This window comes from Dipodomys merriami, unplaced genomic scaffold (genome assembly GCF_024711535.1).
Source record: "Dipodomys merriami isolate MVZ:Mamm:240054 unplaced genomic scaffold, mDipMer1.0.p SCAF_62, whole genome shotgun sequence".
Taxonomy (NCBI): Eukaryota; Metazoa; Chordata; class Mammalia; order Rodentia; family Heteromyidae; genus Dipodomys; species Dipodomys merriami.
In genome coordinates this window covers 4,996,586-5,012,433 of record NW_027206202.1, presented here as the reverse complement: position 1 = coordinate 5,012,433, position 15,848 = coordinate 4,996,586, and the positions used below count along the sequence as shown (strand labels likewise).

Below are 15,848 nucleotides of genomic sequence, written 5' to 3'. Positions count from 1 at the left end.
AATGTTTACAGGCAGATTGTAACCGGCAGGTCCCAGCGGAGCCTCAGTCCTTGGCTTTTCTAACAAGTTCCTAGGTGATGGTGCCGTTGTGTTGCAATCCTGGGGCACTCTGGAGCAACCATTATTTTTGAAGGAGCGGGCTGGGAGAACTGGCCATGTAGCTGTATGTGGTTGATGGTTTTGCTTAGATTTGGGTTTATTTAGGTTGGCTTGGCAGAGAGCGGAGGATGGGGGGGGCCTCCCCATGCTACCTTACTGGGCTGTCAGGTGTCAATGCCTAGGGTTCCTACTCCAAAAGGAATGAAAGTTTGTGGCACAGGTGGAGACCTAAACCCAGAACCCCTGGGGGAGGGGCAGGGCCAGTGGCGATGGGGCTGGGGGGGGGGAAGGGTTAGGGGCAGGCTCAAGAGGAGGGGGAGAGTTGGGGGGAGGAACAAGGGACTGGGGACGGAGGCTGGGGCCTGGCGAGGGTTAGGGATCGGGGCTGGGGGTGGGGATAACAGGCAGGGGACAGGGGACCGGGGTCGGGGCAGGAGCCGGGGCTCTGCTTCCCCACGCCGGGTCTGGTTTCCCGGGACGTCTCACGTGCGTGCGATCCGCAGGGCGCTGTCAATCAAGCCTGGGGTCCAGCTGCCCGGGGTTTAAAGGCGGCGAGGGCGGCTGCGCAGAGCGCTCCCATGGTGCCGCGCGGCGGGCGGGTTTGGATTTTAAATCCCCGCGGCCAATCAGGGGCGCGCAGCTTCTAGTAACGTTCCCGGCGCGGCGTTTGAATTCGGGGCGGAGCGGAGCCGGCGGAGCCTCGGCCGCGATCTCGCCCGGTGCGCCCAGCAAGCTCGGGGACCATGAGTGCGGCGGCCACGGCGGGGAAGCTGGCGCGGGCACCCGCGGAGCCGGGGAAGGCCGGGGCCCCCGCGGCCGGTGCTGCCGGAGCCGCGGCGGCCGCCCCGCCGGCCAAGGAGATCCCCGAGGTGCTGGTGGACCCGCGCAGCCGCCGGCGCTATGTGCGGGGCCGGTTCCTGGGCAAAGGCGGCTTCGCCAAATGCTTCGAGATCTCGGACGCCGACACCAAGGAGGTGTTCGCCGGCAAGATCGTGCCCAAGTCCCTGCTGCTCAAGCCGCACCAGAAGGAGAAGATGTCCATGGAGATCTCGATCCACCGCAGCCTGGCCCACCAGCACGTCGTGGGCTTCCACGGCTTCTTCGAGGACAGCGACTTCGTGTTCGTGGTCCTGGAGCTCTGCCGCCGCAGGGTAAGCCGGCCGGGGAGGGGGCCGGGAGGGCTCCGGGGAACGGGATAGCTAAGAAAACACGGGGGTGGGGGTGGGGAGCCGGCGGCCTCCGGACGTCCTGCGGCAGGTGTGCGTGGTGGGTGCGGGTGAAAATGCTTTGCTGGTGCCGGTGGCTGACGCCTGACATCCTAGCTACTCAGGAGGCTGAGATCGCAGGATCGCGGTTCAAAACCATCCCGGGCAGGAAAGGCCCAGGAGACCCTGATCTCCAATAAACCACCGGGAAACCGGAAGTGGCGCTGGGACAGCGCCCAGGCCTTGAGTTCAAGCCCTGTGACCACAACAACAACAACAAAGAGAAAAATGCCAGCTAGCTAGAGCTCAGGAGCTGCTCCAAAAAAAAAAAAATCCCACACATCTAAGGCTGACCCAGACCTAGATCATTCGGAGTGGGGCTGGGTCCTGGGTCCTGGAGGAGGTGACTGGAACCAGACCTGGGGGCTTCCGGGAAGGAAGGGGTCCGCTCCTAGGAGGAAGCCCGGGAGGGGGTGCTGAGACTCATTCCCAGCTTGCAGACAGGGCCGGGGAGGGCCCTAGAGAGGGCATTGGGAGAGGCCAGGCGGAAAGAGAGAAAGCTGCTGGGCCTCGTCCTGGGCCTCCTTTCCTTGGCTTGCCCTTCTTGGGCCTCAATGCATCCCTCCTCCCCTTCCTGCGCACAGTCCCTCCTGGAGCTGCACAAGAGGAGGAAAGCGCTGACAGAGCCCGAGGCCCGCTACTACCTGCGTCAGATCGTCCTTGGCTGCCAGTACTTGCACCGCAACCGGGTCATTCACAGGGACCTGAAGCTGGGCAACCTCTTTTTGAACGAGGATCTGGAAGTGAAGATAGGTGAGATGTCAAACGCAAAGCTCGGCTGGAGCGCCTTTAAACCCTAGACAGCTGGATAGAAAGCTTGATTGACAGGGACTTGGATGCACCGCAGGGTATCCTGGGAAAGCAGCCCTAACTTGGGGATGCTTGCCTCTGGAAAAGGAGAGTTCATTCTGAGTTTTTGGCTCCAGTAAGCCGGGAAAACCACAGAGTTCACTTGTACCTCCTTCAGGAAACTTCTACTAGCTTGCTTAACCTCTTTCTGGAATGTAAACTTTTTAAGCCCAGGCACCTGGCAGAGGCAGCTGGCAGCTCAGGAGAACACTGGCTCTTCCAAGCCAGACAGGAAGCTGGGAGCAGGAAATAGGAAGGAGAGAGGGAGGAGAGAATGGTGGAAGTCTAGGCCTGTGTTTTCTTTTGAAAGTTCCTTTTGAGGTAGTTTACTTTTAGGGGAGGGGGATTCCAGAAGTATGCTAGGAAGCCTGGACCCTCAGTCATTTTCCAGTTTTGAAATTGGAAGGCTTGATGTAGTTTGTACTGGGAGTTCCTTTTAGATTACGAGAAGGCTGGGCAGGGCCAGTGTCTCCCCAGGGAGTCTCTGTTGCATTGAAAAGTGGCTGTGAGCTGGGCATGTTGGTGCAAGTCTGTAATTCCACCCACCCAAGAGGCAGAGTTCATTGCAAGCGCTGTATTCAGTCCTGTCCCTTTTAGACTCCCTCTGGCTTGCCACAATTCCTACTACTCTAATCACGTCTTTGCCAAATAGCAATCTTAAAAACCGTTAGTTTAGGCTAGGTGCTGGTGGCTCATACTTATAATTCTAGCTACTCAGGAGGCTGAGATCTGAGGATCATGGTTCAAAGCTAGCTCAGGCAGGAAAGTCAGAAGTACAAAAGCCAGTGGAGCTGTGGCTCAAGTGGTAGAGCACTATCCTTGAGCACAAGGCTCAGGGGAACAAAAGTATCCCAAGCTCTGAGTTCAAGACCCAGAACAGCACCGAAAACAAAACAAAAACATTAATTTCATAGACTAGTGGGTTGCATTATGACATTTTCACTTGCACTTTAATTATTCACACATATCTTACAATATTTCTGCTTTCTTTGGATACCTTCCCTTTAGAAGCTTGGAAAGGGGGATCCTTGGGAGGCTGTCCCCAGGCCAGCACTTTGGGCAGATTTCTGGACAGCTCCTGTGGCATACAGGGAGCAGAGGACTCCAGGGGTAAATGCTCCAGCTGTCTGCAGTGACAGGTGACAAGCAGCCATCTCAGTAACCCCTTCTTTCCCTCTGTCCTAGGGGACTTTGGTCTGGCAACCAGAGTGGAATATGACGGAGAGAGGAAGAAGACCCTGTGTGGGACTCCAAACTACATAGCTCCTGAAGTGCTGAGCAAGAAAGGGCACAGTTTCGAGGTGGACGTGTGGTCCATCGGGTGCATCATGTAAGTGGAGGTGTCTCAGGTCTTGTTGGGCTTCTGTGGGGCTCCTGAATATATGGCATTTGGCTGCGCTTATCCTAGAAATCATTGTGGAAAGGTGGTTCCCAAGGACAGGTTGCTCCCAGCAAAAGCTTCATTTCCATGTTCTTCCCTTATTCTGGTGCAGCTGGACAGCGGACCAGGGAAGGGAACTCAAGGCCTCCCCAACACTGCCCCATACCCTCCCCACATCGTCTCCTGGGAACTTGTTAGGAATGCATAATCCCAGGACCCCTGTTCTTCTGGATTCAAACCAGAATTCAAAAGGATCACTAAAAGATTTCCTTCTGTATAATAAAGAGAATGGATGGGCAAAATTGAATCAGGAGATGCTGATGGCTCATGCCTATAGTCCTAGCTACTCAGGAGGCTGAGATCTGAGGATCGCAGTTCAATTCCAGCCTGGGCAGCAAAGTCTAAGTACTTTATCTCCAATAAAGTACTCAGAAAAAGCTAGAAGTGGCACTGGCTTAAGTGGTAGAGTGCTAGCCTTGAAGTGGGGGAGGGGAGAAGAAAGAAAGCAATTGAGCCAGGAGTTAGGCTGGTGGGGGAGGTGAGTACCAGCATATCTCTAGACCAGCAAAGGGTGTGGTAACTGGCCGACACCAGGGCCTGATCTGAGCTTTGTGTTAGCTTGCGTACCAAGGCAAGACATAGGCTGGAACCATGGCTTCCATACATTCTTTGCAGTGGAACTTTCTTCCAAATGAAAGACTACAAGTCTGGGCTGGGATTGTGGCTTAGTGGTAGAATACTTGCCTAGCATGCACAAATCCCTAGGTTCAATTCCTCAGTGCCACATACACAGAAAAAGCCAGAAGTGGCTCTGTGGTTCAAGTGGTAGAGTGCTAGTCTTGAGCAAAAGAAGCTTGGGGACAGTGCCCAGGCCCCTCGTTCAAGCATCAAAAACAACAACAGAAAAAAACAAAACTATAATCCTTAGTACAGAACAACACTGAGCACTCACTGCGGCCCAAGTGGATAGCCAGCAGCTCCGAGGTCTTTGCACAATGTCTCCTAGCCCTTGCAGGCTAGAGCTGGACAGTTCCTGGCCCACTGGTAGTCCAAGGCTCAACTGGCCTCCTCCCAATGGCTCATGCCAGCCATTGCCAGGCCTGCTAAACAGAAGGGAGTTTGTCCTTGGGGGGTCTCTTAGTTGGTGACTATCCAAGGATGCCCCGTTCCTCTGGCCCAGGTGAGTTCTTTGAGTTTTGGCAAGAATCTTGAGCTGTATCTCACTGTGTGCCTCTAGGTATACCTTGCTAGTGGGCAAGCCACCTTTTGAGACTTCTTGCCTGAAAGAGACCTACCTCCGGATCAAGAAGAATGAGTACAGTATTCCCAAGGTATCTAAGATTATATCCCCAACCCCTCCCCTTCGGCTACTTGCTGAGCCTAGCATATCCTGGGGTTGGAGACTCGAAAGCTTTGGATGCAGCAGAGAGGAAATGGGAGGAAATGGAAGTAAAAGTGCTCAAGCCTTGAAATTTCCCTGGCCACTCTGCAGGTCATGTGGGACAGATGGCTTGGTGAGTGGCCATCTAGAGGAAGGGACTCCTTGTCTGTGTAGTCATTTGCACAGGGGGTGAGCCACTGCGAAAGGCCACTTTGGTCTCTTTGACTTGTGGGAAGCCAAGCATCCTGTCTCCACAGAGACAGGTGCAGTGAATGTGTCGCTAATGGGCCAGGTGCCCTTGGCTCAGCACCTGCGATCCCAGCTACTCAGGAGGCAGAGATGAGAGTATTGAGATTGGAGGCCAACCTGGGAAGAAATTCCATGAGACTCCCATTTCCAATTAACCAGCAAAATGCTGAAATGGAGATGTGGTTCCAGTGGTGGAAAAAGTTATGAGCAACAGGAGCCCTGAGTTCAAGGCCTGATACTGGCGCGCGCGCGTGCGCGCGCACACACACACACACACACACACACACACACACACACACACACACACACACACACACACACACACACACACACACACACACACACACACACACACACACACACACACACACACACACAAAATGTGTCATGAGTAAATACTATTCCACTACTTTCTAGATGAGTGTAAGAAAGAGAAAAAAACTCCCAAGTTAATCTTGACTGTTGGGAAAGGGAAATGCCCCCCTCCCTCTCCCTCCTTCCCTCCCTCCCTCTCCCTCCCTCTCCCCCTCCCTCTCCCCCTCCCTCTCCCCCTCTCTCACTTTCTCTCTCCCCCTCTCTCCCTCTCTCCCCCCTCTCTCCCCCCTCTCCCTCTCTCCCTCTCTCTCTCCCCATTCTCTCCCTCTCCCTCCCTCTCCTTCCCCCTCCCCTCCCTCCCCCCCTCCCCCCTCCCCTTCTTTCCTCTCTCTCATCTTCCCACCCCTCCACCCCCCATCATAAGGCTTGAACTCGGGGCCTGGGTGCTATCCCTATCCTCTTGCTCAAGGCTAGCACTCCTTTGAGCCACAGCTCCACTTCCAGTTTTCTGGTGGTTTATTGGAGATGAGTCTCATGGACTTTCCTGCCTGGGCTGGCTTTGAACTACAATCCCTCCTGAATAGCTAGGATTACAGACATGAGCCGCCAATGCCTGGTGGAAAAGGTCTTTTCCCAGCATTTAGCGTGACACTTGTCCCTTCCATAAAGCCAGTTGCTATTGCTATGGTGCCGAGCTGTGAGGCAATGGAGACCAGGCTGCTGGCTTCAGGTAGGGGGCGCTGCAGTAGTGTGCTCTGTCCCTGCTGTGCTTAAGGCTGCCCCTCCCCACTGCAGCACATCGGCCCTGTGGCTGCCTCACTCATCCAGAGGATGCTGCAGACAGACCCCACTGCCCGCCCCACCATTCACGAGCTGCTGGATGACGAGTTCTTCACCTCCGGTTACATCCCTCCCCGCCTGCCCATCACCTGCCTCACCATTGCACCCAGATTTTCCATCGCTCCCAGCAGCCTGGACCCCAACATCCGGAAGCCTCTCACGGTGCTCAATAAAGGTAAAGCATGTGGATGTGCATAAAATGCCAGAGCCTGACAGGTCATGCTTGAGGTGTGCTCCAGCCATGGAGATGGGTATAGAGTGGGACCTTGAATTCTAATAGGATGAATTCTGGTCCCCAGGCTCTTTCTCCCTTGTCCTTTAGGAAAAACAGTCTTCTGTCCAGATAACCCACTGGGCCAAGAAGTGAAAAGTGGATTGAATGTTAAACCTGAAAACTCTCTTTTTGTTGTTGTTGTTGGTCATGGGGCTTGAACTCAGGGTACTGTCTGTTAGCTCTTCAGCTTAAGATGAGCCCTCTACCACCTGAGCCACAGCACCACTTCCAGTTTTCTGGTGGTTAATTGGAGATGAGACTCATGGACTTTCCTGCCCAGGCTGGCTTCGAACCATGATCCTCAGATGTCAGCCTCCTGAGTAGCTAGGATTACAGGTGTGAGCCACTGGTGCCTGGCCCCTTTTTGTTTAGTTTAAAAAGTTCCATAGATGTTGGAGCCACTGGTCATGCCTATAATCCCAGCTACTCAGGAGGCTGAGATCTAAGGTTCACCTTTCAAAACCAGCCTGGAGAGAAAAGTCTGATACTTACCAGGAAAACAAAACAACCAGAAATGGAGCTATAGCTCAACTGGAAGAGTACCATCCTGGAATGAAAAAGCTAAAGGACAGTGCCCAGGCCCTGAGTTCAAGCCCCAGGACCAGGGAAAAAATTCGTGCTATCAGGCCTCATCACAGGAAAATGGAAAATTCTGGCCACACACAATATAATATAATATATAATATAACAGTCCCTTTCTTCCTCCCTCCTCCCCCAAAGCAGATTCAATAATTATCAAGAGATGCGTGTGTGTGTCCTGAGATTTGACCTCAGGGCTTGGGTGCTGTTGTTCTGCCTTTCAAGCAACCTTTCCACTTAAGCCTTTTTTGGTGTTTAACTGGAGATACGATGATTCTTGCAGACTTTCCAGCCCAGCTGACTTCAAATCACCATCCTAAGGTCTCAGCCTCTTGAGTAGTTAGAATTACAGGGTTAGCCACTGGCACTCACCATGTATTCCTTGTAGAGAGTTTTAAAAATTAATTTCAGCAATTGACCATTTGATTCTTTTAAGCTGTAGTGGACATTTTTTTTTTTTTTTTTTTGGTCAGTCCTGGGTCTTGAACTCAGGGCCTGGGCACTGTCCCTGAGCTTCTTTTGCTCAAGGTTAGCACTCTACCACTTGTGCCACATTGCCACCTCTGTTTTTGTCTGTTTATGTGGTACTGAGGAATCGAACCCAGGGCTTCATGCATGCTAGGCAAGCACTCTACTACTAAGCCACCTTCCTAGTCCAAGTGGACATTTTCTTATGACACTAAAATGAAGCGCCCCTGGTTAGTTTGTCTTTCTGGATCTTGTCAGAGGACAGAGTTAGGAAATATCTGTTTGAGGATGATCTTGTAATTCTGATATTTCTGATACATATTGCAGTTTGTTGGACTTGCTCTGCAGACAGTCCTTCATATTTTGCTCTTCCTGCTAAATAGACAAGATGATAAGATATGTATAGCTGCAATCAGTTGCCTCTTGAATTTTTTTGGTCAGGCGGGCCTCACGGTGAGATCCTCCTGATCTCAGCCTTCAAACTAGCTAAGATTACAAACCCAAGCCTCCATCCCTGTTCATATTGTTTAAATATCTTCATATTAATCCAAGTTTCTGAAAAGGAAGAACAGATAGAAAACTTCACCTTCTTTTTCAAATCCACTTTACCCAATCTTTCTCTCTGTCTCTCTTCTTTTTTTTGTCAGTTGTGGGGCTTGAATTCTGGGCCTGGGTGCTGTCCCTCAGCTCTTCAGCTCAAGGCTAGTGCTCTACCACTTGAACCCCAGCACCACTTGCTGATTTCTGGTAGTTAATTGGAGATAAGAGTTTCATGGACTTTGCTTGCCCAGGCCCCCTTTTGAACCACGATTCTCAGATCCCAGCCTCCTGAGTAGCTAGGATTACAGGCGTGAGCCACTAGTGCCTGGCTGTCTCTTCATTTAAGAGTAGGTTGAAAACATTTTGTTCTTTATCCTTAACTTATACTTCAATGAATATTTCCTAAAAACAAGATTTCTGAACCCATAGTACACAGAGACACCATTGTCAAGTTTGAGGTGCTTGACATTGATCTGATTGTCTTAAAGCAATAGGAACACTATGGTTTTCTCTACTATAGGATTAATGCTATTCTTTTTTTTAAAATTAGCATGTGGTTAGTTGTGATGTTTCCACAGATGTACACAACTCATCCTTTACTGCACTCTTCCTTTCAGCAGATTTCATTGTTCTATTTTTCTGTATGCCAATAAACTATAACCACAATGTTTGTCCTCATTCACCTTTGCGAGTCCTCCCATTGGTACCCATCTCCCCCATGCCAGCCTGTTTTACTTTTCTGTAATTCTTTTGCTGGTACTGGGGTTTGAACTCGGAGCCTGAGCACTGTCTCTTAGCTTTTTTCACACAAGGCTGGGTGCTCTACCACTTGAGCCATACCTCCACTTCTGGCTTTTTGCTGGCTAATTGGAGGTAAGAATCTTGAGGACTTGTCTGCCTAGACTGACTTTGAGTCATGATCCTCAGATCTCATCCTCCTGAGTAGCTAGGATTATAAATGTGACCCACTGGCTCCCAGCTTTTCATTGCTTTTTTTTTTTGGTCAGTCCTGAGGCTTGAACTCTGGGCCTGGGCACTGTCCCTGAGCTACTTTTACTCAAGCCTAGCACTCTACCATTTGAGCCACAGCACCACTTCCAGTTTTCTGGTGGTTTATTGGAGATAAGAGTCTCATGGACTTTCTTATTCCACCTGGCTTTGAAACTCCATCCTCATATCTTAGCCTCCTGAGTAGCTAGACTTACAGGGGTGAGCCAGTGGTGCTGTGTTAAGATTCATTTTGTTTTGTTTTGGGCCTGGACCCTGTCCCTCAGCTCTTAAGCTCAAGGTGAGCACTCTACCACTTGATAACACACCTGACATGACACACTCTGGCCCTTACTTTGACCTGCTGAGTTTTTTCCACTAACACTTCTTGTTATAGGCAAGGGTCCCATTCAGGACATTTTAAAATGCCCCCACAGGGCATTTTAGTTAATCATGTCTCCTTAGTCTCTTCCAGTCTTCTCCATGATGCGTCTTTTTTTTTTTTTCTTTAATGCAAGAATGCTGCAGAACTAACATGTCAACGATAAAGATTAAAGTACCTCACTGAGTCCATGTTCCATAGTAGGGTGAATAATACTGCTGTATTGGTTTCATGTGTTTAAATTCACTAAAATGATCCTGTGAATTTTTCCAGATTGGGGGTTGGGGGGGGGGTAAAGAATGCTGCAGAAGCAAGCTGGGGGTTGTGACTCATTCCTGTCATCTCAGATGCTCAGGAAACTGAGCCCTGGAAGTTCATGGTGGTTCAAAGCTAGCCCAGGCAGGAAAGTTCGAGACTTTGTTGGCCTTTGTGTACAGTATTACTGTTTTCTTTTCCCCCTAGTGCTGGAGAATGAACATGGAGCCTCACTAGTGATTTTTCTGTTTCTAGCTCCTATGTTTCAGTTCAGTGGAATTTTTCCATAATGAAGAATTGTCCCTTCCCTACCATGCATTTGATGTTTCATAGCAGCAATGGACTTACAGATTTTGACTTTCACTATTTGGGCTATAATACGGTTATCGTAAGGTTTCCTTTTTCTTTTTTTCCCCTCTTTTTGTCTTTTTTGAGCTGATCTTGGGACTTGAGCTCAGGGACTGGGTGCTGTCCCTAAGCTTTTTCACTCAAGGCTGGTACTCTATCACTTGAGCCAAAGCTCTTGGTTTTGGGTGGTTATCCTGCTTGGGCTGACTTTGAACTGTGACCATCAGATCTCAGCTTCCTGAGCTGACCATGGAACATTTTTATTTATTTATATATTTTTTGTTGGTCATGGGGTCTGAACTCTGGGCCTGGTGCTGTCCCTCAGCTCTTCAGCTCAAGGCTAGTGCTCTACTGCTTGAGCCATAGCTCCACTTCCAGCTTTTTTCTGCTTATGTGGTGCTGAGGAATTGAACCCAGGGCCTCATGTATGCAAGGCAAGCACTCTACCACTGAGCCACCTTCCCAGCCTGGAAGATTTTTAAAAAGCAAGAACAAAACAAAAGCTTTGTTATAGAAACTTTTCAAATCTACTTAAAAAGAGTACTGGGCAATGACTCTCCCAGGAATTTCCCATCTACTTTTAGTACTTAGTAGCCTTTGGTTAGGTGCTGGGATTACAGGCATGCATCATTATTCCCTGCTCCCTGCACATATTTATTTATGTATGTATATTTATTTATTAGTTTGTACCATCCTAGGGCTTTAACTCAGGACCTGGGCACTGTCTTTGATTTTTTTTTTTTTCTGAAGGATACCACTCTACCACTTGACCCCCAGCTCCACTTTCAGTTCTTTGGTACTTTATTGGAGATAAAAAGTCTCACAGGCTGGCATTGAACCATGATCCTCAGATCTTACCTTCCTGAGAAGCCAGGATTACAGGCGTGAGCCACTGGCACCCGGCTTGAAATAAATTTTTTTATACAAAGAGCATGTTGGTGGGAGAAAGACTAATCATGTAAACACAAAGACAAAATCCTTTCATTCTAATGTCCATGGTTTCAATGCCTAACCTTTTAGATCGTGGCTATATATAAGCACGTAAAGCAATTTGTAGGGTGGGAAAGTCTTAGGATTTTATATAAAGGTCTATGGACTTTGTCCCATTGATCTGTGTTGCTATTTCCTGGGATACTGGACCCTGTTTGCATGCATGCTGATGTTCTTTAACTTTTGCTTGAATTAGAACAGTTTTGTGTGTGTGTGTGTGTGTGTGTGTGTTTTTTGGGGGGGGGTCTGGTTGTGGGGCCTGAACTCTGGGCCTGGGCACTGTCCCTCAGCTCTTCAGCTCAAGGCTAGCGCTCTACCACTTGAGCCACAGGGCCACTTCTGGCTTTTTTCTTTTTGCTTATGTGGTGCTAAGGAATCGAACCCAGGGCCTCATGCATGCAAGGCAAGCGCTCTACCACTGAGCCACCTTCCCAGCCCCTAGAACAGTTTTGAATAATAGGTGAGCCTGGCAGCTACAGCTCTTAATAGTCTGACACTAACTCAGTTTCCCCAAAGCAGTAGTAGCTAAACAGCCTTTTCTGGGTGCTGGTGGTTCTCACCTGTAATCCTAGGTACTCAGGAGACTGAGATCTGAGGATCATAGTTCAAAGCCAGCCCAGGCAGGAAAGTCTGTGGGACTCTTCAAGTAGCCACCAGAAAATCGGAAGCGGTACTGTGGCACAAAATGGTAGACTGCTAGAGCCAAAGAGCTCAGGGACAGCGCCCAGGCCGAGTTCAAACCCCATGGCCAGCAAAAAAATGTATGAAAAGCTTCTGCTCTGGGGAGAGTGCCAACTGTGGCAGGTGTTCCTGAGTCCCCCCCTCACCCATGTGTGTGGTCATATCTTCTAGGCACTGAGAACACCCAGCCAGAGCGACCACGAGAAAAAGAAGAGGCAGTAGTTCGAGAGCCCAGCGAGGCGGTCGAGTGCCACCTGGGTGACATGCTACAGCAGCTGCACAGCGTCAATGCATCTAAGCCCTCTGAGCGCGGCCTGGTGAGGCAAGGTGAGGGTGGTAGAGTCCGAGCAGTGGCCATGGGCCTGGGCGAGTATCTGGAGAAGCCAGGGCGAGTCTCACCGTCTGTGCTGGCTTGACTTGACTTGACTCTGTCTCTTCCTCTCTGTACACTAGTCCTTTGGTTCCCATTTCTCGGAGGCCAAAGTCCTCCATGGTGGGGCTCCTGTCTTTGTCTTCTGTGTCTCTTCTTGCTCTACAGGGACTAATTCTCTGGGTGGGTGACATACCAGCACTGTACGTTAGCACCCTGGGTCTTTCTTGTTTTCTTTTTCTGGGGGTGGGGGGTGGGAGGACAGTCCTGGGGCTTGAACTCAGGACCTTGGTGCTGTCACCAAGCTTCTTCTGTTCAAGGCTAGCGCTCTACTACTTGAGCCATGATGTCACTCTGGCTTTCTCTGAGTAGTTTAGTGGAGGGAAGGGTCTCTAGGACTTTCTTGCCTGGACTGGCTTAGAATCGTGATCCTCAGATCTCAGCCTCCTGAGTAGCTAGGATGACAGGCATGAGCCACCGGTCCCTTGGTTGCTTTGTAGTTCTTGGTGACACTTCCCACCCCAACAGACCCTCAGCTTTTTGTCTTCTGTTTAGTGTCCCTGAAATGAGGGATTTACTGGTGCACTGAGCCTAGCGTTTGGTGTTTGGAACTGTCAGTTGGTAGATTGTCTCTTAATCTCTCGTGATGGGGTCTGCCAGCCCCTGACTCATACCATCTGAAGCCACTGCCTGCCAAGTCTGGCCCCTTGATTGGTTTCATTAATCTTTGTCCCTCTTGTCATGCAGAGGGATTTTATTAAGTGGCAACCAAAGACAGGAGTGGGTGGCATTTGGTGCACTGTATGGAGAGTTTTCACTGTGACTTGGGGCTTGTGGTTATCAGATGCCCTGCTGTGCTCTTCCTGTTCTTCCCTGAGTCCCAGGTCTCCTGGGAAGCCCGGGGTGTGGGTGCAGCCAGCTGCAGAGAGGAAATGGCTGGTGCTGACATATCTGCTGTCTTGCTTGTGTCACAGAGGAGGCCGAGGACCCTGCCTGCATTCCAATCTTCTGGGTCAGCAAGTGGGTTGACTATTCGGACAAGTATGGCCTTGGTAAGTTCCTTCCAGAATGCAGGAGCAGCTCAGCTGGGGCCAGGTGTCCCTTGAAACTGTTGTAAGCACTGGCCTTCCTGTGATCCTGGGTCCTCTTTTTTGTTTTTGTTTTTGGTTGGTTGTGGGGTTTGAACTTAGTGCCTGGCCTGTGTATTGTCCAGAGCTCTTTCACTAAAGCTAGCACTCTACCACTTGGAGCCACAGCTCCACTTCCAGTTTTGTGGTGGTAAATTAGAGATAAAAGTCTCACAGACTTTTCTGCCTGGGCTGGCTTTGAATCAATATCCTCAGATCTCAGCATTCTTTTTTTTTTTTTTCCCACCCAATCCTCCTCCCCCACCAGATCTCAGCATTCTTAGTAGCTAGGATTATAGATGTGAGCCACCAGCACCTGGCTGTGGGTCTCCTTCCTTCCTTCCTTCCTTCCTTCCTTTCTTCCTTCCTTCCTTCCTTCCTTCCTTCCTTCCTTCCTTCCTTCCTTCCTTCCTTCCTTCCTTCTCTTTTTCTTTTCATTTTTTCCCTTCCTTCTTCCCTCTCTCCATTTCTTTCTTTCTTCCTTCCATCTTTCTCGCCTTCCCTTCCTTTCCTTTTTCCCTCCATCCCTCCCTCCCTTTCCCTTTCTTTCTCTCCCTTACTCTCCCTTTCCTTCCTTCCTTCCTTCCTTCCTTTCTCTCTCTCTCTCTCTCTCTCTCTCTTTCTCTTTCTTTCCTTCTTTCTTGTGCCAGTCTTAGAACTTGAACTCACAGCCTGAGTACTGTCCCTGAACTTTTGTGCTCAAAGTTGGCACTCTACCACTTGATCCACAGCTCTATTTGCAACTTTTTGGTGGTTGATTAGTCTCAAGGACTTTCTTGCCCTGGCTGTCTTCAAACTGCGATCCTCAGATCCCAGCCTCCTGAGTAGCTAGGCTTACAGGCCTGAGCCAGCAGCCCTAGGTTCTCTTCTGTCAGCCCTTCTGTCTCCTCTATTTCAGGCCCCCCCAGTTTCTGCCTGCCCCTTCCCTGCCCTTCTGAGGTCTCTCTCCCCTGGCCCTTAGGGTACCAGCTGTGCGACAACAGTGTGGGGGTGCTGTTCAATGACTCCACTCGCCTCATCCTTTATGATGATGGGGAGAGCCTGCAGTACATAGAGCGTGACGGCACCGAGTCCTACCTCACCGTGAATTCCCACCCCAACTCCTTGACCAAGAAGGTAGGCTGGGCGATCGGCTGTCCTCGAAGAGGAGGTGAGGGGTGGCTTGTGCCGGGGATCAGGCCCTCCTTCCTTCTGCAATCCTGTTCCTCCCCCTCCTTGCTCTTTGCCCTCAGATCACCCTCCTCAAGTATTTCCGCAACTACATGAGCGAACACCTGCTGAAGGCAGGTGCCAACATCACTCCTCGGGAAGGCGACGAGCTGGCTCGGCTGCCCTACCTGCGCACCTGGTTCCGCACACGCAGTGCCATCATCCTGCACCTCAGCAACGGCACTGTGCAGATCAACTTCTTCCAGGTGGGCTGGGCACGGGCGCAGGGTATGGCGGGGGAGGCTTGGGGTCCTCATCCCTGTCTCTGATGGCAGCAGCAGCAGGAAATACGGGAAGTGGACACACACCCCGGCCCCACTGTGTGTGTAGGGAATCTTCCTCTCCCTATGTGTCCTCCTCCCTCCTCCCTGTATTAATAGCAGTTGGATACCTTCCATCTCCCCGCTTGCCTCTCCAGGATCACACGAAACTCATCCTGTGCCCTCTGATGGCGGCAGTGACCTACATCGACGAGAAGCGGGACTTCCGCACGTACCGCCTAAGCCTGCTGGAAGAGCACGGCTGCTGCAAGGAGCTGGCCAGCCGGCTGCGTTACGCCCGGACCATGGTGGACAAGCTGTTGAGCTCCCGCTCGGCCTGCAACCGCCTCAAGGCCTCCTCCTAGACCCCTGCCTCAGGACTGGTACCCCTCTGCCTCTCGGCCCACACTGGGCTTGCCCTGTTTGGGCCCTCGTGGCAGGTTGGAGCTGTTTGTAAGTTATTTGTACATGTTGGGGGGGATGTGATCGCTCCACGCTGTGTGATCGCTCCATGCTGTGTGATCTGTACAGAGTATATTTCTATTGAATTTGGGACTTTTTTTTTTTCTTCCTTGGCTTTATACATATTAAACATTTATGAGTTGTTTTTTTCCCTCCCTGGCCCCACCCCCAACCATCTTGTGCTGGCTCAGGGCCGAGCTTTTAGGGCAGGCCCTGCCTTAGCAGGTGCTGCTTGGTCTTGGAAGATGCTGTGGCCAGCCTTAGCTGTCCACCTCTGTGGCTCCCGGCTCCCCCAGGTTCTCCTGGCCCCTGGTGGGGCTCCGTGGCCTCTGACATGGGCGGGTAGTAAGGCAGGAAGAGGCTCTCAAGGGCACAGCTCCTCATGGCATGGTGGGTGTGGAGAAGCAGCCTGGGGAAACGCTGGGTGAAGTACTTCACGAAGCTTTCGGGGACTGGGCCTAAAGCCTGCCGCACGGCCAGGGGCAGCTCTCTATAGTGGTGCTTCTGGGAGATGGGCAGAGCAGGGAGCCTGTCTTA

The 15,848-nt window shown here is 51.0% G+C and overlaps 2 protein-coding genes across 5 annotated transcripts in view; one reads left to right on the top strand and one right to left on the bottom strand.

The window, feature by feature from the left end:
* The first annotated feature begins 756 nt into the window (after positions 1-756).
* On the top strand, positions 757-15,466 carry Plk1 (polo like kinase 1). Its single transcript, XM_070004324.1, has 10 exons — positions 757-1,250; positions 1,949-2,117; positions 3,399-3,543; positions 4,832-4,925; positions 6,335-6,554; positions 12,055-12,210; positions 13,228-13,305; positions 14,342-14,496; positions 14,613-14,795; positions 15,008-15,466. The coding sequence occupies exons 1-10, from the start codon at positions 843-845 to the stop codon at positions 15,212-15,214; spliced, it is 1,815 nt and encodes a 604-aa protein (XP_069860425.1). The 5' UTR covers positions 757-842; the 3' UTR covers positions 15,215-15,466.
* The window catches only part of Ern2 (endoplasmic reticulum to nucleus signaling 2), a 17,988-nt gene continuing 17,566 nt past the window's right edge, over positions 15,427-15,848 (bottom strand). For 3 of the 4 annotated variants that reach the window (XM_070004322.1, XM_070004320.1, XM_070004321.1), the window contains one exon: positions 15,427-15,815. In XM_070004322.1, coding sequence (XP_069860423.1) covers positions 15,513-15,815 — 303 coding nt within the window. In that variant the 3' untranslated portion in view covers positions 15,427-15,512. The remainder of the gene's footprint in view (positions 15,816-15,848) is intronic. The other variant, XM_070004323.1, reaches the window with a different exon arrangement.